The 24,410-nt window shown below is 38.4% G+C and overlaps 1 protein-coding gene across 2 annotated transcripts; it reads right to left on the bottom strand.

Annotated features, from left to right (window-relative positions):
- Positions 1–497: 497 nt before the first annotated feature.
- lrrc6 (leucine rich repeat containing 6) lies at positions 498–24,294 on the bottom strand. Of its 2 annotated transcripts, none has more exons than XM_026374861.1 (12): positions 24,256–24,294; positions 23,331–23,498; positions 23,155–23,232; positions 22,472–22,644; positions 21,981–22,201; positions 21,692–21,877; positions 15,303–15,380; positions 13,728–13,793; positions 13,363–13,432; positions 11,021–11,116; positions 9,806–9,897; positions 498–1,037 (listed from the first exon to the last, which is right to left on the bottom strand). In XM_026374861.1, exons 1-12 carry the CDS (start codon positions 24,263–24,265, stop codon positions 842–844), a joined length of 1,434 nt encoding a protein of 477 aa, XP_026230646.1. In that variant the 5' UTR covers positions 24,266–24,294; the 3' UTR covers positions 498–841. The 2 variants fall into 2 exon arrangements, with proteins under 2 accessions (XP_026230646.1, XP_026230648.1); XM_026374863.1 differs by lacking the exon at positions 498–1,037 and adding an exon at positions 5,990–6,294.
- Between the last annotated feature and the right edge of the window lie 116 nt (positions 24,295–24,410).

The raw sequence follows: 24,410 nt of genomic DNA, 5'->3' as shown, positions 1-24,410 counted from the left end.
TATGTTGGGACCTGTGTCCTCTGGGCACAAAGCAGAGCCTCTCTGATCAAAGTCTGGCAGAATTTGAGTTTCTGAACTTTGAGGAGGGCACTCGGGAGGAGCATCACAAGGAAAAAGAAGACAACGGGGGAAAGTACAGCGGGTTCTAAAACCCACAAATGGGCCACAGGCAAAGCAGACCAAACTTGGCTGATTGATTTTCTTCTTTCTGCAGTGATGCTTAGAGCAAGAAGCCAAACATCTGCAAAAAGTAACAAAAAATAACTTCTCCAAAATGCCTGTTGATACTTAGACGTCAATATCAAGATTTTAGAGGGTTGAAAGGTCAACAGACCGTGAAAAGGACCGCTGAACATTTTAGTTCAGTAATAACAAGTTCTCCAGTAGCAATATCGCAGCATATGGTGCCATGAATGTTTTATGAAAGATGACAGTCCAGAAACTTGGACTCTTAGTGTGCAGAGACTCTTTGGATAACAGTGTTAGTGTTTTCCCACTTTTATTTTATTGAAAGAAACTTATTTGTATCCTGGAATTCAACAGCTATGCATATACTTCTGCAAAAACAAATCAATACATGTTAAATGATGTTGAGTTTACAAATACTTTTATATTTACTGATTTTTTATACAGTATGTAAGGTGTGTCAGGGTGGGAAGTTAGTAGATGTTTGTTAGTGCCCTGTGATTATAATGACATTTGTTCCAGTGTTGGTCCATCTGCCAGATTTTGGTGTCAACCACAGGTCTTATTCAGTCTCTTTACCCCAATAAAGGTTACAGGGACAAGGCTTAAACAACAGTAGCACCATGCTAAGCAGTCAGTGTTAGTTCAGTAAGTCTTATATGAGTGGGGGGACATCGGGGTCATCCACAAATCCTTCAGAGAAGATGCTGTGACATGTTATTGTAGGGGGAGCGATTCTGGGATCTTCCAGTGGACCTTCTTTTGAACTCTGGCGTGGTACAATATTAGCAAGGTCAATCACTGTGTGCTTGCTGGGGTCCACCTCCAGCCTCTCTGGAACATTATCTTTTCTGCAAAGTGAAAAGATGATACATGGTACAAAGATACAGCACAGACACAGTTAAACAGAGTTAAACAGACAGCCTATGTCCAGACATGCATCCCAGTTTAGGCGTTAAATACATAAGGCCTCATACATTGTATATTGTGCTCCACTATATCTGTGAAATAATAAATGACCATATGTCATTTGCACGTTGTTAACTGGGAAGGAAAGTGAATTCTCTTTTGGCTGTCTTCGCAACATCTGGTATCATGAATTTCTAATGAAAGCACACAGGGTTTCATTTCTGACTCTTCTCAGTTTTTTTAGAACGGTTTCACACAAAGCACAGAGCATCAAACACTGTCATGAACACCAACATTTTACATTAAATGTGAGCTCAAATAAATGATTTTCTTTACTAACTGTTTGATAAGATAGTTGTTATACAATATGCCTGGTTCAGAGCATTTACATGAATATAATTTTTAGAAAATGTACATGTTAATGATGATGTTGTATGTTTGAATCCAGCCTTGATGACTGCTTTCTTATGCTGCTGTCAAACCAATTTTTACATTATGGACAATAAGATGGCAATGGGCTGGATGAAATTATTAAAGAAAATCATAATAAATAAATGTAAATATCCTAATATACTTACATGAATGCATGCATTATGGTCTAGTTCTCCTATTTACTATTACTGTTTTCCAAATAAAAAACTTTGTCAATGGGAACTTTATTGGATCCATATCTTGGATGATCAGGCTGCCTTAATGTGCTCATAGGAAAGCTGTGCTCTATTTTATCCATATACTAGTGGATGTACTGTAACTCTCTACAGTGATGATGAATAACAACTTGACATCCAGTGTCTTTCAAGGATCAATCTGGACTTGTGTTAACTGTTTTTTCATTATCTTTCACGCTTCACAATGTGTTTTGACTGTTTTAAGTCTCACCTCCTTTGTTTCAAATAATCAGCACAGCAGATCCAGACTGGTGTGCTTTAATATATTATTTTGTTAACGACAAATTTGCATTAAATTAATTTTGTTTTGTATGTCTCTATTTGTCTGTTTATCCTTCTATTACACAATGGTGGGAGTAGTATTAAGATCCTTTACAGAAGAAGACAAACTCAGAATGGGTGTTATAACATCATCATATTAAACTATAGCATAATGTGTGTTACTTAAAAACCTTATTTTAAACATCATCATATTAGGATCTATTAAAACTAAACATATCACATAAATATAGTGGACTAAAAACTTTTTCACAGTAATAACCCTACTGCCAATTACAGCTGCTTCAATATTTTCTGCACAGCATTTGTCTACAGAGTGGGCACCAAAGGCAGGACAAAATACAAAATGTGCTGATTTTCCAGGAAGAGCATGGCAATTATACAGTAATTTAATCTCATGCACAGCAGCAGGACACAGGAGGAGGAGCCACTTCATTACTCTGTGCATTCTGCCACTTGTTTATTAAGAGGGGAATAAAACTGCCAGAGGACATATAATGTACAATAAGCACACGGGTACTTTCCACCCAGTCTCCATTCACTGCAGTGAATTCGCTCTGCAGCAGGAAAATTACCAGCTTGGATGGAGAAAATAGGAAAGTAGTTTAGACAATTTTCCCGCAGCTAGAAAAGGAAGTGAATGTCTATTTTTAAAATCACTGTCTAGGAAATGTCATATGGTGTTTAAACAACACTTAACTGCTGTTTCAGCTTGTAGAAAACAGACAAATTGGAGAAAAACAGATTCACTCCTAAGTAAAAACTCATCTTTCAGCAACAGGCTGTAGCTTGGATTGTACCGAGGTCATAAGTTTAAGTGCCCTAACAACACCAAGACACACAAAGTATAGTATGAGTTTTTTAACAGTTATTTGGATTTTCTGTGGCTTTACTGAAACAACTGTCTTATATCTCTGCGTTCCCTATAATTAGAACCATACAATTAGGTCATTCAAATTGGGAATTACAATTGATTTCACAAGTATATACTTTAAATCCTTCAAATCTCTCTAATGCTGCCATTCAGTTTAAGTGTGCTGCACCAAAAATAATGGACTCTAAACAAAAAATAGCAGGATGGTACCATTTGGTTCCAGCTCTCTTGTGTCTTGACACTCACTTCTCAGTCCAGGTAATGACATGCTCTCCAGTTAGGGCTGGGAAATTTAAAAAAAAAAACCAAACTACATGATATATTTTTTTTCATATCAGTTCCTAACAATATACAGTATACAGTAAAAAATAAATTAAATCACTATTTATTTAATAATTATTTTTTTTTACTGAGATGTGAAGAAGTTATTTCAGCCACACATATGCAGGGCTGTGGCTCTCAAGGAGCAGGGTGGCCTGCACCAGCTCTAGTTGTTTTAGGGACTGTACATTTTACATGCAAGAACATTGAAGGTTAGTGGCATGCACAGAGTCTGACCTATTGAGCAGATATACAGTATGTGGGCTTGTGTTTAATTAGTGTTCAATAAACAGATGCAGGTAATCAATTGGTCAATGTTCTATCTGTTGTCTATACATTTGTTTGTACTTTTGTTTTTGTGTCACTGCACATTGTATGCTGTCACTGGCTGTCAAGTTGTTTCTGTATTTGTTTTGCATGAGTTCTCTCATTGCTTCTCTTTGTTTTGATTTAAATGCAGGACCTGCATAATGGCTAGTGATGTAAGGCTTTTGAATCGGTCTGAAGTGAGCATTCGAGCGACAGCAGGTGATTATGCATAACCTCTGCTTCTGCCTGAAGCCAATTTCCTGATGGTAACAATAGCTATGTAGGACCTCTGCCTATGCTTAAGGCCAATACCCTGATACCCCAGAAAGTAGTTATGTATGCGCCCTGCCTCTTCTGGAAGTTGATGTATCGACAGTAGTGAGCAGCTGCAAGACAGTTAAACATTGGATCCTGCGTGTATCAATTAGCAACATTTGCTTTGTTTTTGCTGTTTCTACAGTCTCCTTGTAATGCTCACACTTATTTTTGAGTATATAGGAATTTTTTGTCCATTATGATCCAACTGAAACGAAGTACATAAGGCGACTGCAGGCCTCTATCTACAACAGGATCAAGTTTGGTACCTGTCCTAACTTGAGCAGGAAGGTTAGAAATGTCACATCGTTATAGGTGCACTGACTGTTACGTGATGCCTCTGACTGTGCGATGCTCAAACCTGTGTACTACTTAGAGGCTTGGTAAAATGTTCTATTGTGTATGATAAAAATGAATGAAAGACTTCAAGAACTATAAGTGCCTGGAAACTGTGCAGAGTAAGGTTGATATTACAGCAGGCCTAGTGGACATCTGTAGAAAGAGAACTGTGAGGTTTTTGTCAGGACTAAGCCTCTCTAAGGTTATCACTCTTAGTTCAGTGATGGGGGTGTAATTGAGTTGTAATCGGCTGCTGTAACAACATCAGCAGTTTCTGTTTCGTGTCTGCGGCCACCGCTCCACTGACGATTAGGTTTCAAGTGGATGTGATGTGATGTCGCTGGTCTGATCTTAATCCCGCCTGCTCACATTAAGATAGAAACCAGGCAAAAGAAGTCACGTGGTCTCACAAACGGTGGTTGATGTCATGTTTGCCTGATGGAGAGATACAGTCATGATACTGAACTCCTTCCTGTTTATCAGCCAGCCTCACTCTCTGTTCCCTGAACTTTTTGAATTTGCACTGTAAATAGTTTAAAGCTGGCTAAAGTTTTTCAAAACCTAATGTATTAAATTAAGAAGTTATCTGTATCCTGATTATACATTATAATAAATATGAATCTGCACGCTGTGTAACCTTTTTGGGTTTTACATTTAAGTTAGTTCATTATGAGCTACTTCAGCCAAAGATTCTGTGAATCATGTTTATTGTACAATGGTGTTACAAAGCTTCTTTCTCAGCTAACATTCTGCCTTTTTTGGCCTTTTGGCAAGTTACTTACGACATTACCATTAGCTAACCCAAAATGTCTAACTTAATATTAAAATAATTCACATTTTCAGAGATTTGATGAACCTTGTTGAGTTACTTTGTTAAATATTTTAATTAGAAAACAATACAAATAAAACAATTAAAATGTAAATAGTAAAATATTTAAGAAATTGAAAACACTTCCTTATTTGTTTTTGATGACCCTCAGTATTGCCATCTGCAATTATGGTTTAACCCACTCTGTTTCAACAATATTTCAAGTGAGCAAAATTAATCTACAGTATCTTAATGATAAATAGATGGAGTGGGGGGGGTGGGGGGGGGGGGGTGGGGGGGGACTAATATCTTCTAGCAGCCTGGTCTAAGTTTAGCTCTAACACTTATCTTGGTAATAGACAGGTAACCTAATCATGAGCACTTCCCTGTGCAAGATGGATAGAGTCATTAGTCCAGGGCTGCTCTGCTATGTCCTTCCTGGTTAAAATCCAAAATGGTTCTCAGTATAAGGTCACTCAAGGCAAAAGCTCGCTGGTCACTATCTATCTAGGTAATCCTGACTGTGGACCATCACACAGTTACTGCCATTCACAAGTTATTATTATACAAAGCATAAGTTATAAAGCAGGAGACAGCTAATTGCAAATGGTGCAGTAATGCTCTGAGAGGAGAGGGAGGTCAGGGGTTAGAGGATGAATCCAAAGTTATTCAAATCAGATAATCAAATGAGTCCTCAGGGACACAATCGTTTAATTAAGAGGCGAGTCGACTCCAGTTATTGCAACTTAATTGCAGAGGTTACAGAACTTGTTCACACCTTTATGTAGTCCTACAGAAGATGCAGTGTGATCAACCCCCAAATGTAGAAATCTGTTTATTAAAATGTACAGTAGGTCTGATTAATTTCTATCAGTTAAAAGACGACACTAGTCACTGGATTGACTGCTGAGATGCGATACCCCAAGTTGTTCTGTCCTTGTACATTCGAGTGCTGCAGAAAATGTAAGCTCATTGACTTAAACATAAGACCTCTGACCTTTCAAAAACACCTGACATGAGCTGGGGGTTTAAGATAATATTGTGTACTCCATTTCACTGTATAGCTCACACGCTGCCCTGTCTTATTTTATCAAGCGATCAAACCCAATCATGGCTTTCACGTTTATTTCTATCTATATCTATATTCTGTATTTGTGGTTAAGCCTGCGGTTGAGGGTACATGATTGCACTGGGGCTCTTTACTCAGTTTGATGGGGCCAGCTGAAGGACAAGAAGCAGCTCCAGGTCATAAAATGGTAATGATGATAGTGTGGTGATGAAAACACCTAGCGGCAAGGAGAAGAAATAGAGATCAGTATACAGTGGATCATTAGTGTGTAAAAACACAGTGGACTGATCTCTGCTAACCTGAAATAGGCTGAGCCAGTTAGCACGGTTTAGTCCACTCCAAAGTAAGACATGACACATATTATGCTCTTGGCCATCAGAGGTGTGAAAAAGCCAATTATTATACATATGCAGTGCACCTTCAAACAGTGGCAATGGCACTGGCTGAAACAGTACATTATTAAGGTAGTATTATTGGAGGCCTTTACCTTTTCTACTGGTACTATGAGGTTTTTATGGTTGTCCTCAAAAAAGAAATGAAAGATCTGATTTATTTTTGTATTATTTTAAGCAAATTATATTTGTCAGTATTCTTGACTTAGATGAAGATCAGCCATTATTTTATAATGTCTGATATTTGTTATCGTGTCCATCTTAAACAAGGCCCAATTTCCAAAACACAAGCTGAATATATGCAAAAAAAATGTCTGTGTTAATCTTCTCTGTATAACTTGTTGCAAGATTTCCTGTGACTTTACTTATTTCTTCACTCTGCTGCCTGGGTCTTATGACATACAGCTACCCTGTAGTTCATATACAGACTTCTGATTTGTGTGCACAGTGAACCCTGAACCATACTGTTGAGTGTCATCGGCTGAGGTACTCTGGTAAGTATGTCAGAGGACAATGGAAAAACAGGGTTCAGCAGTGCTCAGTCAGTTACTGTGTATTAAGAAACTTAACTTCATATAGAAGGTCAGAAGGGGGACTGCATAAAGGCCCATAAAATTTTATAATTTTAAGAATTATAAATTATCCAAAAGTATTTCAGTGGAGCCCTAGAATAACAATCTGAATCTATCAACACAATGTTTTTTAGACTGTTATTTCTGACTTTGCAATGAAGAGCTTACAGTATATCAATAGATCAATTTTTCAAAACACAGCTGATCCATCACAATAAACAACATGCCTGCTTTAAGTGACATTACAGTCATGTGATAAATCAGGTATACTGGTAAGTTCAGACTGATTTGAAGGGTCTCCACCATTTCAAGGATCAAGCCTCTACACATTGATTTTCATACAGTGTGATTGCAAGCCCCTCGACCTCTGACCCCTACTCCTGGGTCCTCGAAGGTGACCCTCAACAAAAGACAGTGAAATTCATACTCACTTTTAGACAAGCTGTATTTAGATGAAGAAATGTCTCCCTACAGTTATTAATGCATGATAGTTACAAAAAAATTCATTTGATGTTTTGGTTACATTTGTTCTTTTCTGAGTATGGGCCACGTTCAAGAATGGAAATGAATCCTCATTTTAGATAACAGCTGATAAATCTGCTAATGTACTTGTGTGTTGGGCCTGAAAGCTTGAACCTAAATTTGAACACTAGAGTAAAAGTCTTCAGTTCAGTATTTTGCTGTAGTGAGTATTCGTTCTCCCAGTGTGATGCTCTGGTCAAGGTTATCTGTGGCCGGTAGTCATTAGCAGGGAGAATGCTAGCATCAACACAGCTGATAAAGTGATGCAGAGTGTTTAAAATACATCAGGTATCTGTAATTAGGACAACAGGGACCCAGATAAGCCAGAGGCATGTGAATATGAGCACATTCAACTCAAGGCCAAACAAATACTAACACCGCAGCCAACTGAGACCATTACTTGATGGTGACTTGGGTAAATTTGTGCAAACACACAGACCATTCAACTGTCTGCAGGCTACACCTCTACTGCTAATTGCTCTTTAATATTACAAAGATACTGTATAATTCTTACTGTTTTATTGTCTGTTACTAGAAACCAGAACAGAAATAGAATAAAAATTGTATAATGCAGGCACTCGTCATCTCTCTACTCAATTGACTACTAACAGGACCAGTAGCATGTGCAACAGACCCCCACATTAGGTTCAAATGTTTGACACTTGCCTTCACAGTGGTCTCTCACCACTCATCCTACCTAAACACCCTCATCCATGCCTACAATCCCTGTCGCCCACTACACTCCGCTTAGGAACAGCATCTGGTGGTCCCCACTTCACACAGCAAAAGATCCTAAGCAAAGTGGTTCAGCTCAGTGGTCCAACAATGGTGAAACAAGTTCGGCACATTCAACTCACACCAAGCATTTGAAAAAAACTTCTATGCATTAAAAAAACACCTCTCCTATCTGGCACTCATATCTGATTAAATGTATGGTTCTTTGCTTTTAATGTATAAGTGTCTTCTCCCTAACTTGGCTTTATTTCTTGCTTTTTGCCTCAACATAAAATCATCTATCAAAAAAACCTCAATTTAAGTTAAATGTATTATTCAGCAAAATGTTTGCAGACACTTTGTTTTACAGTGACATAAATTAACAGAGAACCTGTTGGTGCAAATTGAGGGACAAAAAGTGGGCGCCTTTAATAAAATATATGACTTGGCAGGTCAAAGACTCTTCAACATAACATTAACAACATGGTCACGTTGCTCTTTATTGACTTTATACTTATTACTATTCCCTGGTGCCACGAAGTGATTGAGTATCATTAGATGAGACACCTGTATCTGAACTTCCCATGTTATAAGAACGAGCAGCTAGACACAGGATGAAACATCTTGTACCACACTGTGGAGGAAGTGAGGGAACATACGCTATGTACTAATCAGGCCTGCAAACCTGAGAGGGATAATAAAGATAGCAGTTGAGAAACCAACCCCCGGCTTGGGCTGCTGTGGGTAACTTGTTAAAGAACATCCACCCTCTTAAGCAGATACACTGAGTCATGTAATTCAACAGTATTATGTTCGACAGCATTCTACAAGATAAGTATGGGGATGGGTGGCGGGGGTCGACCCTTTTCGAGGGTTCACATACTTTTTCTTGCCACTGTATTTTAATTATTACACAGCCTTTGCTGTAGCTGCTTATCTATGCCTTTTTTTTGTTATTTTTGCTTCCTTTACCTCCAATCTCACATGATTTGATGTGTAGCAACTGAAATCCAGAGCCAACACACATAATAAACAAAAGGTTGTGCTTTATGCAAGTCGTATGTCATAGGCTACAGTGATGTGAGAAGCAAATCACTCTCATCTCATGAGAAATTTATATTGATATTTGTCATGTGTTCAGTGTGAACAAATGTCACAGTCTATGCACTAACCAATGCAAATGTTAGCTCACGGTAATGTTCAAAAGATTTGGATAACTGTACCTTATTAATGCAAGAACATTTCATGTGGTTGGCAGCTGAAAACAAAGTCTTAATGTTACCTCGTGTTGCATCACTAAGAATTGTCAAACACGCTCCTGTATCATGTATGAGTGTGTCAGTGGTTTGCCAGGCACAGCATGAAGTAATGGCACTAGGCAGAGAATTTCAAAACTGATCTGTACCAAGGTTTGGCTCCACACCAGTACAAAGCTAAAATGTATTTCCTTCCTGTCCACATTTTTATAAGGATGCCAATATCATCAGTTGTGCACCTGCAGTGTGTGCAATGAAAATCTTATTGTCACCTTTTATTGTCTTCAGGCAAGCTGCTGGGTCTGTTTTGACAAGCTCTGGGCGGACGTGAGACGGTCTTTGTCACTTTGATTTCACCTTCAACCTAAAAAACACATTGGAGGAAAAACAGCATGTCGGCTCATGTTCTTTGCTCTTTCATTTTTGAACTGATTACTAGAGCACTGGTGCAGGATGTATCAGAACCCATATGCAGGATTATTAGTAGAAGCTCTAACTCTGCAGCATCAGCACCTTTAGCCTCAGTCTGTACAGAGAAAGAGTTCCTTCATTAAACCTCAGAGAGCAAATTGCTTGATCCTCATTGGTGGACACAAAAAATAGAGTTTTTCTTTTCTGATGTTTTTCTTTGATGCTACAAAACTAAACCACCAAGATGAATGTATTAAAATACAGCAAACCTATTTCTAGGTAAATACATATTAAAATATAATAAGGACACAATTTTATTGTTACTATATGTTACTATAACAAATTTTAACTGAAAGTCTGTAGAGTGTTGAGATGGTACAAACAGAGACACAGATATAAGAGCCTGAAGATAATCTCCCATTGTATGCATATTGTTGGACTGCTTTCTGCAGGGTTAAGTGCGGGTTAAGTGCCTTGCTAAGAGCTGCTGACAACAACAAGTGATTTTTTGAGCTGTTTAAGATTTATCTGTCATTTATAGAAGTGATTCAGTTGAAGAGAATCTTCACCTTTCTTCAAGTTTCCTGATTTGATCGGTTTCCTTTGTATAGACAGTACAAAGCATATTTGTTTGTGTACATCTATTCATTTATTTTGTGTTTACAGGGAATTATTGTTTGTAAATTTTCACCAATTGATGAAACAAGAGCTCAACAAATGTGGTGGAGTGGAGATTTTTAATTATTGTCCACATTGCTCTGTACAAGCTTGTGTTTATGGGATATTAAAAAGCTACATTAGACATGGAACAGTAGTTATATATATATATATATATATATATGTGTATGTGCAGACACAGGTTCACATACTCCTGCAGCACACAAATACTTGTAAACAAGTACAATTTTCCACAATAAATAAATAAATAAACAATAATTGGTTTCTGTTTATCTCACTTTATGATTTATGTGAAAATCTAATTATGTAGAAATAGAGAAAATTCCAAAGGGTCCACAAACTTTCAAGAGTCACTGTATATACTATGTATGTTTGAGTTCATGTGTAACTGTACGTACCCTGGGCATGGTGAGGACCAGGTGTCCCGTGGTTTGGGACCTCTGAGCGGTCGAGCTGTCAGGCTTTACTTCAGCAGGCAAAACTATCTGAAATATCTGCAAAGTAAATTATTCATAACTTTAATTAGCAAGATTAATGCGCTGATCTGGCACTGACGCTGTCCCAGTGAGTCAAATGACTTTAATCATTAGTGAGTCTTTTTATAGGTACACTTTCCAGAAAAGACTTGAGAGAGAGTGACCAGAATAGCTCCAGCTGAGAACAGTGGCAATCAAACACTGAACAAAACCCTGTGAAATTCAAAATGATCCATGTGGGAGCACAAAATAGGCACAAAATAGACTTTCAATTTCAATATACTTTTGTTTAATTCCGAGGGGCAATGTAGGGAAAACCAGGCACAAGTGAACGAAAGCTCCACAACTCCAGACTTCCTCTGCAGATCCTGCAGCTGTCACATGAGGCTGATGTGTTCTACACTTCACAGATGATTCCTCTGAGCTAATTTACCCTGGTCCCCAAAATGAATTCATATTATGGGATTTAAAAGGCCTGAGTAGATATTCCACTGCATAAATCACCACACCTGTCAAAATCAGGCTGACCTCTGGCATAAAACAGTCATCCATAATTACGTTAATGGCTTAAAGTGGAGTCATGACTGTCGGGGCTCTAGCAGCAAGGACCGAAGACCTGCAGGGTTCAGTATTTTACTGGAGGGTGCAAACAACAACAACAAAAAAAAACATCAACACTTGAATTTATGTGCAGCCAAACAGCTGTTTAATCAGGCTTAAAGGTCACTATGTTCTGTTTCTTGAAGATTAAAATCCTTCACACGTTTCTTCTGTGCGGCTGAGGAAAATATGGCTGACTGGACGCCTGGAGGTAAAATCTGTGGTTTTGATACCATGCAGAACTGAGCTTCCCTTCACAATAAGCCACATCCAGACTTCAGCAGATCGCATGCAGGGCTGGAAATGAACACCTGACATAAGATAAATACTACTCAGCTTCTGCTGACACTTTCACTTTTGGCAGGAGACTCATTTGATTACAGGTTGTATTTTATCTCTGAACATCCCCATTTCAGATAATACATTTTACGATTTAACAGAGAGAAACGGTGGCCCGGTCCAGCACTGGACAGATGCCACTTTAGAAAAAGAAAAAAAAGCTTTCAAATTCACAGCCGGGAAATTACTCCACAGCAGGTGTAATAAACTCTCGCCATAAACGTATCAGAATGTCAAAGTCAAAAATAGGCTTGATGATTCAGCAGTTTCTGACAGCTTTTTATTTGCTCTACATCTGAGTCTTCATCCATCACACTTCCCTCTTCTCCCAACTCAGCAGCAAGTACGCTCGTAATGAATTCACAGCAGCCTGTAATATATATTAGGAGGCTGTTACAAAAAGGTGTGAGAACATGGAAGTGCAAAAACACTGGGATTTTATAATAAAAAAGATGAATAAATAGATAAAGAAAGAAAAAAGTCTAAAGAACTGCTTTTGGTCAATATCTCTAATAGAGAGTCACCAAGAGTAAAATACAGATGATGGAAAAAAAATTCCGATACGGTGTATCTGCAGTGTGTTTGGTACACAACATTCAGAGTACTGTCTGTTCGCAGGAGATGATCTTTGACTTACCTAAATATGCATGTTATGTCTTTCTGCAGACTTAAGAAACGACAATAGTAATATCAGGCAAATCACTTAAATAAAATATGTGCAAACATATACCCCTGAGCAAGGACCTTCACTGGCTGACAGCACCAGTCTGTGGTTAAACTGGCCATGTTCCAGTATGGATGTGTGGGGAATGAAAGCGAGCCTACTGCTTTAACACATTGCCTGAATAAATGCAGACTCAAATAAGACACCTCTCTACAACATGTGAAAACATGACATAAAAAAATATTCAGGTTTATATGACGTTCCTGAAGATTATACTTAAAGACTGCCTGTTAAACATATCTTTATCCAAAGTCATGAGTCAGCCCTCCACAGGCTAAAAGGTGACACAAAGGGACAATAAAATGTCCTTTGTTTTTAAGAACTGAAGGTACATTCATAGATACTGCTGAGGCCTATATCACTGTAAAGAGACTGAAATATCTCTTTAAAAATAGTCTGACCTATCAACTTTAGAAGTCAAGAAAGCTTTAAGAAGTTTGTCCAAATCACTGTAGTTGCCCTTTAAAAATCCTGAAGTAGTATCATTTGTTGGAAAGTTCCTGGTGTGCAGCCGAAACAGTGGTGAGGAAACTTAAAATTATGTGTCACCTAATGCTTAAGGTTATTGACTTATCTGACTAATAAAAGCTTGACAGCCTACCTTCCCTTTGACGTTGAGTCTGGCGTATGTTGGCTGAACATCCACGTCTATCAAAGAAGTGTCCATGTGTCTGTGAGGGGAGTGGAGGTGGAGGACCATGTCAGTATATAAAAAGAGACAGTTATATCATAAGTCTGCGTTGATCATGTGCGAGGTAACAAAAATATATATATACTAAATATGTTGTGCTTGTTGATCTTTTTAGCCAAAATAAAACTTCATCAACATATCAATCCACCCAGGATTTGCAAGTTTGAAACAATTATGGCATGAATTATGACTAGTTTAGATAGGCAGTTTATTTAAAATATGAGCTGAAATAGAGAGAATACAAGAAGAGTTTTGGGTGTGTTCAGTACTCCTACCTGTATACCGCCAAGTCTAAGACAATTGTGTTGTTTTCTTCATCTTCAGTCAGAGAAAAATCCAACCTGTTAATGCACACAGACAAGACAAGAGGGTTTCAGTCAGACTGCACCGTTATAAACTGTTCTCTAAATACATAAATATAATAAACCCATAAAACTGTTACTAGTACTTCAACACAGACTGAAAGACTAACTGCTCACAATGATAACATTTCATTCTACTTTAATCCCCAACTGATGGTTTTCACTACCTAAATGTTATCTGGCACATCAACTGATTTTACATCTTCAGCTGCCACGTCATCTGTCAGCCTCCATACTTGCAGCCACATCAACTGTTTACAGTGCACGCATTTTAATGTGTTTGCTTCATCTTCATATGAGACACCTAATGCTGCTGTCAATACTTACATTTTTAACTACTTTAACTGAAATTTCAATTCTCAATTTTTGTTCAATGCTCAATTTTAAACTTTACCATCTTCAAAGAATCTACTACTACTACTACTACTACTACTACTACTAAACATTGAGGTGTCATGTAATCTACAGCCTTATAACCACTAATTCCAATTAATTCATTCCAAAAATAAAATTCAATAAACATCCAGTAGTTTCAGAATCCACAGAACTTGACTTTACAAGCCATTCATGAAAGAAGACACGTTAACATGTTATGACTGTTATTTCCCAGTCTGAATTGAACCCTACTGTCCTGTCTCCCTGCTAATGCAAAGTGATACATCACATCAAGGATACATTCTTGACCTGAGCGTGTCCTGAGCTCAGATTACAAATAAAACTGGCCTTTACCCCCGTGGCCTTGCTCTGGGTATGAACCGTTTGGCTAATGGAGGGAGACTGGGGTGGCCCACAGCTATCAGGTTTCCCACAGTATGCTGCTGTAGCTCTCTGGTGGCAAGATAGCCAATCTAGCACCTGAGACCAAACACCAAAGTCTGCTGACAAGGCAATCACACAGCACCTGGTAGCTTTTTACCTGCCTCACTGTCTGAGCAGTTTGACCAGGCGCCAAATGGGGTAATCAAGGTCTCAAAGGAAAATGTATTATAGTTTTGAAGAACTGTGAAGGGAAACTGAGAGTGCAGTACTGACCCATAATATTTTCCTTTTTTTTCCGACATAAAATTGAAGCAGTTGATTGTATATGTGTTGTTGCTCGGCTGAATAGAACTAGAACCAATTATGTTGCTTTCTGCAGTAGCTGAGTGGATTTCCCTCACAGTCATATATACTGTACCACTGCAGCAGCACAAAGTTACAGAGTTGGTGGAGACTCGAGGGAGGTCATTTCTTCAGTGCAGTATGCTCCTGGTCAATATCTCTCAAATGGCGAATCCTGTTCATTTGCATCTATTTTGTTTTTGGCCAAAGCACACACAAAATGACAAAAGAAATCTTTTCATTCAGGATTTGGGTATACAAACATGCATGCACAGCCTCCCCTGTTTTTCCTGCTCTCAGGCAGAGTGCAACGAAAAGTGTTTCCTAAATGCTGAACTATTCCTTTAACATAAAATAAAAAACATAGAAATGTTTGTTATTTCCTACTTGGGCTCATTGACGTTCATGACTCTTCCATCAGCGGTTATTAGCGTCCTCGGGGCCTTCGGCTTCTTCTCTTTGTCCCTGCAGGAAAATAACAAAGCATGAGTGAGGTACAGACTGAAGGAGTGTTTGTGTGAAGGGCGGACTGTCACACAATAAAACAAACAGGCCCAATGTCACATACAGCAAATACTGACCCTGAAGTAACTTTCAAGTAGACTGTTTTCACTGTTTCAAACATACTGTACATTTTAAATATGCCCGGCTTTCACCTTTGTGCCCTTAAACCTTTTTTTGTAACAGCTAACATCTTATGCAAATTAATTTCCACTATCCCCAGCAGTAATGAACTTCGTTTCGTGCCAATGTGGCCAAATGTAACATAGATTAATGGTGGTGTAGTGTTTTCTGAGAACACCTCCGTGTGTCTAGCTATTTATAACCCTTCTTCACTATGTGTTGAGGGATAATCACCCTCCACAACACACCACAGCTCACTGTGGATTATTTCCTACATTTAAGAAATGTGAACATTATGTTTTTCTTTCAGAAGAGGTGGAACTCTCAAGAGTTGTACAAGCTAAATGTCGGAACAATAATAATTTATAATATAATAACTTAAAATATAACTGAAAAAAGAGAAGAGAAACATACTATATTTGCTGTCATGTTAATCATAAAGTATACCATGGAGCCTCTGCTGGGGTAGATCCTTAGTTTCTGAGCCAGTGGTCTAAACTGAATGCACTGTTAACGATCTCTGAAGTGGCTACTAACTGTATAACAGAAAGGATTACAAGGCTAAGTATTTATAAAGCTCCTGTTGATGAAACTACATACGTTACTCAGAATCTGTGTGAACTGAGGTCATTTAGTGGATTTTTGCACAGACCTCTCTCTAAGACAAATGGTTCACTCTGTTTTCATTACCATCTGCTGTATAACAAGTCACTCCATTAGCCGTATGAGGTTGGTCGTGACACAAGCACGGACAGGGAATCGCACACTTCACATATGTTCATCTATTAAGCCCACTGAGCAGAAGATGAATGGGATGGCCATCACGACCTTTGCAGCCATACATCAGCACAGAGAGGAGGAGTGCGACAGTATGTTCGAAGAGCCTTCAATCTGCTGAACTCAAGGATGTTAAGTTTATACTGCTATTAGGGCGCAGGGCTGCAGAGAGATCTGTAATGACTTTAAGTGGGGCTGTGAAGCTGAGTGGTTAGACGAGGCGCTAACACCTCCATTACCACTTTGGTCATTCAAAGTGGTAATAGAAGTGTTAGTTCCAGATTGTAGTTGGTCCAGAGTCATACTGCTGGTCAAACACTGGGGTCAGAGGGCGCAGAGAGGGGAGCAGGACTTCCATCTCTTCTTTAGTTGTTCTATTGATGATGGCCGGTGTAATTTGTTGTATTATATTTGTTCAGTAAAAGGCGTCTGGTTGATTACAAAACTTTCCTTGGTTAGGGTTAGGGTTAGCTGGGATCTTCATCACTATCTGCCCGTGTACGGAAAATTTTGAGTGCTGCAATTTCCAGAGGTAGAATTAAGGCCAATAAACAAACATTCATCTAGGAATTCCATGTTCCACCTCAGTTTACTCACTTACTCACTGTTTGAATGCATTAAGACTTCATGACTGGTCTTCAGTTGGTATCGGTTCCTGATTATCTGATCTGAACCATAATACCACTAAGTCCCTGCAGTGGTCAGTATATTAGAGAAGGCTGACTTCTGCTAAATGCACCTGGGTTGCCCTTTAGGTTGTCACCTTACTGTGATTTACTATTTTAGCAGTTAACTAGGATTAATGGAGTGGAACTAGATGATGGACAAAGTACATCAATTTGAGTCCATTTCTACCAAACATTTATAACCATCGGGCTGATAATTTGTGAATGTTTTCCAGGTGTGCTGTCAGTCTGTGTCAGCAATTATTTGTGGAGTGTAATAGAGAATGTGGAGAAACAGAGAATATCAAACCAAAAGGTCCATCAGATTCAGGTTTGTTGTTATTTCCACGTATGTCACATACATACAGGAGAACATTTCTCAGCACACAGATTGAAGGTTAAGAGTGTGTATTCTTGCATTAGAAATAACAACTTGGATTTGTATTTTATCAGGTTTTAGCAAACTTAGCATCAGCAACAGCTCTTAGAACTTACGAACAAAAACAATGTGCAGTATGTTAAATGTTGATGCTGCTGTCCAGCTACAGCAGGTAAAGGAGACTTTTGCAGTAACAGCAGCAGTGAACTTGATCAGCAGTATGGTTTGCACTTCAAACACTTGACAGTTTTCTGTTGGTAAATGAGAACACAAAACAGTCTTTGAATATAACTGTCAGCATTCAAGTCAATGTCAGGTATCCCTGTTGTTTCAGTGTCCAGTCCAGCTGGTAGCCATGTCTTGAATTTTGCTTTGTAGTCATATTTCAATGAAAATAAAGACATAGCAGTTCTTGATTTCAGTCCACCGTGCTTATTCTGCCAAACTCCAGAGGATCATGGCGGCTGTAAATGTGCTTTTTAATAACTGTAGACATACAGTCACAGAGGCACTGAATATTTGGTCCGCAAGAGGACGCTGTGTTTGCACATTCTGCCATTGAACATTCACTGCCTACCAGTTCAGAAAGCAGCTTCTTCTTTTTTCTTGTCAAAGGAAAAACTGAGGTACATACTGTTGACTTTTCAAGGTCATGGTACTCTATCGAATCATGACCTTGCACTCACTATGGAATCCTTTTCTGTTTTTTCTTTTTAAAGTGGGTGTGATGGGGCATCCATCAAACTGCTGAGTCATGGAGACATTAGCGGTGACAGCTTCACTGCTGGTTTATGTGGATTCCAAAGATGAAGACAATCTGTTCAGACAGCTTTCAGTTACAGTATCCACATACAGAGAAGGTGGTTTTAATGTTGTAATGGACAGGGTCAGCATGAGAACAAATGTATACTGGCCATCAAGTTGAAATGTTTTAGAGCTAAATTAACAATTGTCATCTGTTAAATATCACCACAACGGTTGTTTGCCAACCAATCAAAATACAGAACAGTGACTACAAACTGAGATGTTCATTAAACAATGATATGGAACAAAGAGCTGTTTTACACAAATACATAAACAAAGATCTCAGATTATTTATCATCCAGGGAAATATTTAAGAATTTGCATTAATTCTGTCATGTCTGAATAGCTGGTGTCACCTTCCAAAGTGTCTGTCTTATTTAAATCCAAGTCTTTTCAAACAGTATTCCACTTAAAGGACTCTACTGTCCATACTATGAATGCACACCGGTTATCTGTTCCCATTTGTCAGTTTTCCATGATTATGGTGTAAAGTTCAATTGCACAGACTGCAAGTTGGATCTGCTGATTGTCTGATGTTATCCTTTCTCTCACAGGAATGAGCAGCTATTAAATACAATACTGAAGCGTCTACTGGCTGTCCTTATTGCAAAATCCATCTCAAGAGGAGAAAATTCATCTTTTCTGACAATCCAGTGATGGCACGACTGCATGTATCAAGTCAGTGCGCCTTGACAGCCGTGCACAGGGCGGCGATAAAAACAGCAACACCGTATCACCCTGATTTTATGCTTGGACAGCATAAAGGGTGGGGATGTTTTTGTAATATGGCTTGGGAGGCAGACTGTCACCGGTTGACTTCTTAGCCATAAGGCTGGGTTTCTTCAACACCGGCTTATGTAGGGCTACAACCCTACTTGTTATCAACAGAAACGGATTTTATTGTGCATCTTGATGTGGAGTTTCTGCCATTTAAGCACCTTTAATTCAGGCAAAGACTCATAATGAATAAAATATCACAAAGTTCAGAATGAGGTGTACTTTAATACTTAAAGTATTAAAGTTAATAACTGTAATTCTTTTTTACATACGGTACATTATACTGACAAGAAGACGAGAAGTTAAATTTAAGCCAAATGTATTTGGGAGTGGAGGGGGGCCACACAAAAATGCCACATTCAAATCATATTCTTTTTTATAGTTTTATAAATACCATACATTTGCTGAGTTATTAGAAAAAGTAATTGTGAGACAGCTGATTCAACTAATATGACAGAAGCCTGCTGGGCCAATATACAGAGCTTCCTGTGGACATTAGGAGTGGTGAGAGCACTTACACAGCAGGAAACTTCTACAGTATTTGTCATACCCCACTCACCTATTCGTGACTCTGTGGCTCAAGGTGTTATGAAAACTAAATGTTCGAGAGGTTCAAGAGGGAACAGAAAGGAAAATTTATTTTCTAATATAGATAATGAATGAGTAAAACTGATCTTTTAAATGAGCCTAAAGCTGATTCTGAGGTAATTAGGATGCTTTCTTTGATTTCTATTTGACTGTGTGTTGCCTCCTGTCTGATTTTTTTTACCTAGTTTAATTTGTCTTACATACTGCACTGTTGAAGAGCTGAAACCAAAGATTTTTACTCTCATATATTTGTATGATGGTATTTAACACAAAAGTTACAAGTTAATCTTGTAACTGACAACATGTAATCAGTGACTTCTTTGTGACAGTTGATGTCTCAAGGTCTCCTCAACCTACTGGCTGCACTGAGTGAAACTTGCCAAATGACATGACACACACAAAGAGAAGGAGAGAGTGTGTGTGTGTGTCTTTGTGTTAGAGAAACTAAGGAATCACAGTGAGAACTGGATGTGCAACACACACACCCAATTAACACCGCAGTGAGAGGGTCACCTTGTGGGTGAGCACTAATTAGCAGCATGGCGGGAAATTTAATTAGACTTAAACAAATCCTTTGCTGCCTGATTCTCAGCCAGTCTGAAACATGACTGATTCAAGTTTAATTTGATTGGTGCACCAGTATGACTAGCTCACATGTGATTGGCTCAGTCTGGTGCTAAGTAACTGTTTGTTCAATGTGAGATACATCTGTATTTGAACAGTAGTGTTCAAATACACCTTCATAGTTAACTAAACTAACTCAAAATAAATTCTAGTATCATACACCAATCACTGGTGATGCCTTCTGCTTACGAGTTATGAAAGTCACATATAATAAGTAGTGTCAAACATCATTCAGGATTATTGATACCCACTATTTCACCAAGTGATCAGTCACTGCATCAAAAAAACGTCAGAACAAAATCCTCCTGAACCTCTGAACCTGCTGACGTCTCCTGCGGTTACAGAACAGTTCGTTCTTGCTGCAGTGACAACTCTGAAAACTCCTCATTAACCTGACAAATGAACCTGGACTGAAGCACCTGTAAATGCCCCCTCGTCTGTCCCGCTAACTGTTTTACCGTTGAACCAATGTGTCCTATGATTCTATAATGATAACAAGTGAAATGACTTAATGGGGTTGTCATTAAAGTGAGTCATTGATCGAGTACCTTTGTGATTGTTTGAGAAGGAAGAACATGTAATGTTAAATTTACGTAACTATCACTTAAAAATAGAGATTTCAACGTGTACAACTATGTATGGCCAAAGAGGACAGACATGTATTTTAGTCTGGGTCTGTTTCTCCTGGATCATATTTCCAATGAAAGCAAATGTGTGTGTCAGTCACATTTGCCTTAAATCTATCTATAACACATTAGGAAGCTCTTTAACTGTTTTAAAATCTTATGGATTTTACTCTGATTTTCTTATGAATAATTCTTTTTTTTTTTTGTTCAGGTTTTACCTTTGGTTTGTGAAAAAGGTATATTTGTGAATTTTTACTTGTTTAGTTTTGTAACAGTGCTTATTTCTTAATCCTGAGAAGCCAGATTGAAGATAGAAATTCATAAAATACAATAAAAAATGCATGGTGTCTGTATTTATGAACAAAACAATATAATACACTGATAATAATAATACACTGTGGAAACTGACCAGCCCACATTCCTAGTTAGTATTGTGTACATATAGGAAGCTCCTTTTTAAAAAGTTATTAGCTTATCTTTTGTATTTATGAATATGACTAAATACATTCAAATTATTTCGATTTTTGTCAGAAATATATTTCAGAAAGCCTGAAACTTGTTGAATGAATTAAACAAGTTTATATTTTCAAAAGGCGTATTCAACAGCGTGGTCTTTGTGAAAAATAATCTGTTATATCTAGGTTTGTTATACCTTTTTACTTGTGATAGTGTATAGATAGATATGGATAGATAGAGTACATGTGGCAAGCTCAGTTAGCAGATGGTTGATGCTATAGTAACATCCAGTGGCCAAAATAGTAAACTGCAGTGACAGACCACACACGTTGTGAATATGTTTCATAATAAGGTAAAGTACACTGTGTTGATCCAGCATGTGGGGAATTCAGGTAAAATGAAATAATTACATCAAAAACATCAAGTGTTAAAAGGATAATAGTCAGGGGTACATACTTGTCCTTCGCCTTCCTCTTCTCTTCCAGGTGGCGGTGAGCCTCCAGACGAGATTCAGGGGTGAATGGACATGGCGTGTTCCAGAACTCCCTCTCCCGTTGCTCCTCATCCAAGTCAGGGTTTGTCATCGCTGGCTTTGTGTTCTCCTCTGACTTCTGGTTCTCCTTATTCTCCTCCAGCTCTGGACTACAAAGAGTCAGCGAGGCAAAGTCAGACAGAGTCACTTCAGGTTCACTGTACAGCTTAAAAAACTGATTATATTCCATAAAACTGGGGGACTTGTACCCACATTGTGTTGTTGATGTCAGTGTACCAGCGACCATCAAAACCTGGTTTCCTCTCCTTGATTTCTTTCTCCCCTCCCAACTCCTTTCTTTGTGTATCCTCTTTCTCCTTGGCTCTCTTCCTGAGGTAATCCTTCTCCTGCTCCCAGACTCTCCTTTTCACCTCCTCCAGTCCCTGAAAGGCTCGAATCCTTTCTGACCGATTGATTTCTGTCCCGTCCAGCCACTGAGAACACAGACAAACAACGAAGACCAAATCTTCCATTACAATTTTCCAGTGTTAAAGGTTTCTTCACATGGCTGGTTCTGTCCGACCAACAGTCCAGTGATATACAGCACTACTTATAACAAGAACAATTACCATGATTGCCTGACAGCAAAAACATAATTTAACATCACCATCAAATGCTAAATAACATTGTTATTGATTATGTAAATATGAAGAAGGATGCTGCTGAGAAATACACAGTCAGTCAAGTCAAAATGAGCTCATTACCTTGAGCTGAGGCAGAGAAGCCACCACATACTGCCTGTAGCCCTCAAACTCAGTGCAGGGGTTCCCCACCAGAAACAGCTCCCTGAGGTGGATGTTATGTTTCAGAGACTCCACACTACTCAAACAGCCAACAAAGTTCACTGTCAGGTCCAACTTCTGGAGGCTCTCACAACCTGAAAGCAGAAGGTACCAACACGAATACTATGTGTATATATTTACAGGCAGAGTTTGGTGTATGAGTATAACTTCACTGAATCAACACTGATGATGAGTGACAAAGACCAGAATTAAAACAAGAGTGTACTTCCACCACGTTCACACCAAATATCCCCCCTAACAGTACACATAATTTTTCACTGATTTTCAGTATTTCCTGGTTCCATCTCAACAGTGTGAGGACTTTATGGTTTTCTGGGTTTGGAAAAGACATAAATATATTCAACATCCTTTAATTCATCTAAACGTATATTATATAGTCTTAGTATATTACTAAATTAATGAAATTGATAGTTAGCTAGTTACTGCCCTAGTCCCTGTGCTTGGGTTTATTAGTGAATAATAAATTGGAAGATTCATTCAACTAAGTAATAACTAACCATGTTTCTAAACAACAACACCAGAACCATAACAGAGACCCAAATGAAGAAGCAAAGGACAGCCGGCTGTGTGTTCTGCATACTGACCTTCAAGGTTTTCAATTACTTCAATGTTGTTCAAGGCCAGATTCAAATACTCCAGTTTCTTCAAGCGACCGAGATTCTCTAGATTGTAGAAAACAAACACGTCAGTGGAAACTGAAGTTTCATTACCGTCTTGTTTAGTGAAGTAAATTCACCTGAGACACAGAATGATGTCTCACCTATCCTAGGGATAAGGTTGTTTTGCAGGTAGAGGATCCTCAGCTCCCTGCACCACCTGTCAATGTGTTCAATCCTTTCGATGTCCTGCTGATGGAGAGAAACTTCCTCCAAGGAGAAGATCTCACAATCATTGTGTTCAGCTCGCCGGCGGACAATGTCCTCTGTAACTGGATTGATACACAAATACACAAAAAAAGACAGGACAGTGAAGGTGAAGTCTTTTTAACTTTAGTACAAACATATCCATATGTATGGTTAAGTGTCCCCTTCTTAATATGAGCCAGTATAAAAGGTGATATTCCACAGCCTTGAATCAGCAGAGTACTGTCTGTATGTTGTACATCATTAGAGTAACTCTGTCAGTGTAAGATATTCTTGTGTAAGATGTTTCTACACCTTGTTTAAAACACATTTGTTATCTTATATTTGCAGTTTTCCATCTTATAAACCTAAATAAAACTCTTTGAGAGATAAAAACATTATAGTGTAACATTATAACTAGTTAGTAACGTTATTCAGCCTCAGTTGTTAACAGTTGTTATCTGACGTTAGTTAGCTTATCTTATGTTAACTAGACCTAAGGGGTGATATTTGATAATTAACACTTGTAAAGCAATATGATTACGTTAGCGCTAATTAACACATTCGTAATTAACTGTCGTTTATAATAAATGTAATCAAGCAGCTAAATGAATGGACACAAGTAATTTTAACGTTAAACCTTAAGTAATGCTAAGTGAACCATTAGCGTTAGCTAGCTAGCTAGCTAGGGTTTACATTGGCATCAGTTTAAAAACTGCAAAATTCCCACAAACAACATTTAAGCTTTATATAAATCGCCACTGTTGTAGTGATTATTAATAACACTGATAATTACGATAAAATACTTTATAACTTATTAGGATTTTGTTAACTTTAACTTACTGTGAACCATCTTCACTGTTGTCACACGTTGCCGTAGAAACCGAGCTGCTGCTGCGTTCGCAGGCTGTGGGAAATACACAATTCACATGGGTGTCACCGAGGGGCATGGGTGTTGCAGTCTACTCTTCAGCTGACTGTTGGCTGGCTGGTACCTA

This window comes from Anabas testudineus, chromosome 17 (genome assembly GCF_900324465.2).
Source record: "Anabas testudineus chromosome 17, fAnaTes1.2, whole genome shotgun sequence".
NCBI classification, from domain to species: Eukaryota; Metazoa; Chordata; class Actinopteri; order Anabantiformes; family Anabantidae; genus Anabas; species Anabas testudineus.
Note: the sequence above shows the minus strand (reverse complement) of the source record. Positions and strands in the feature narration are given on the sequence as shown.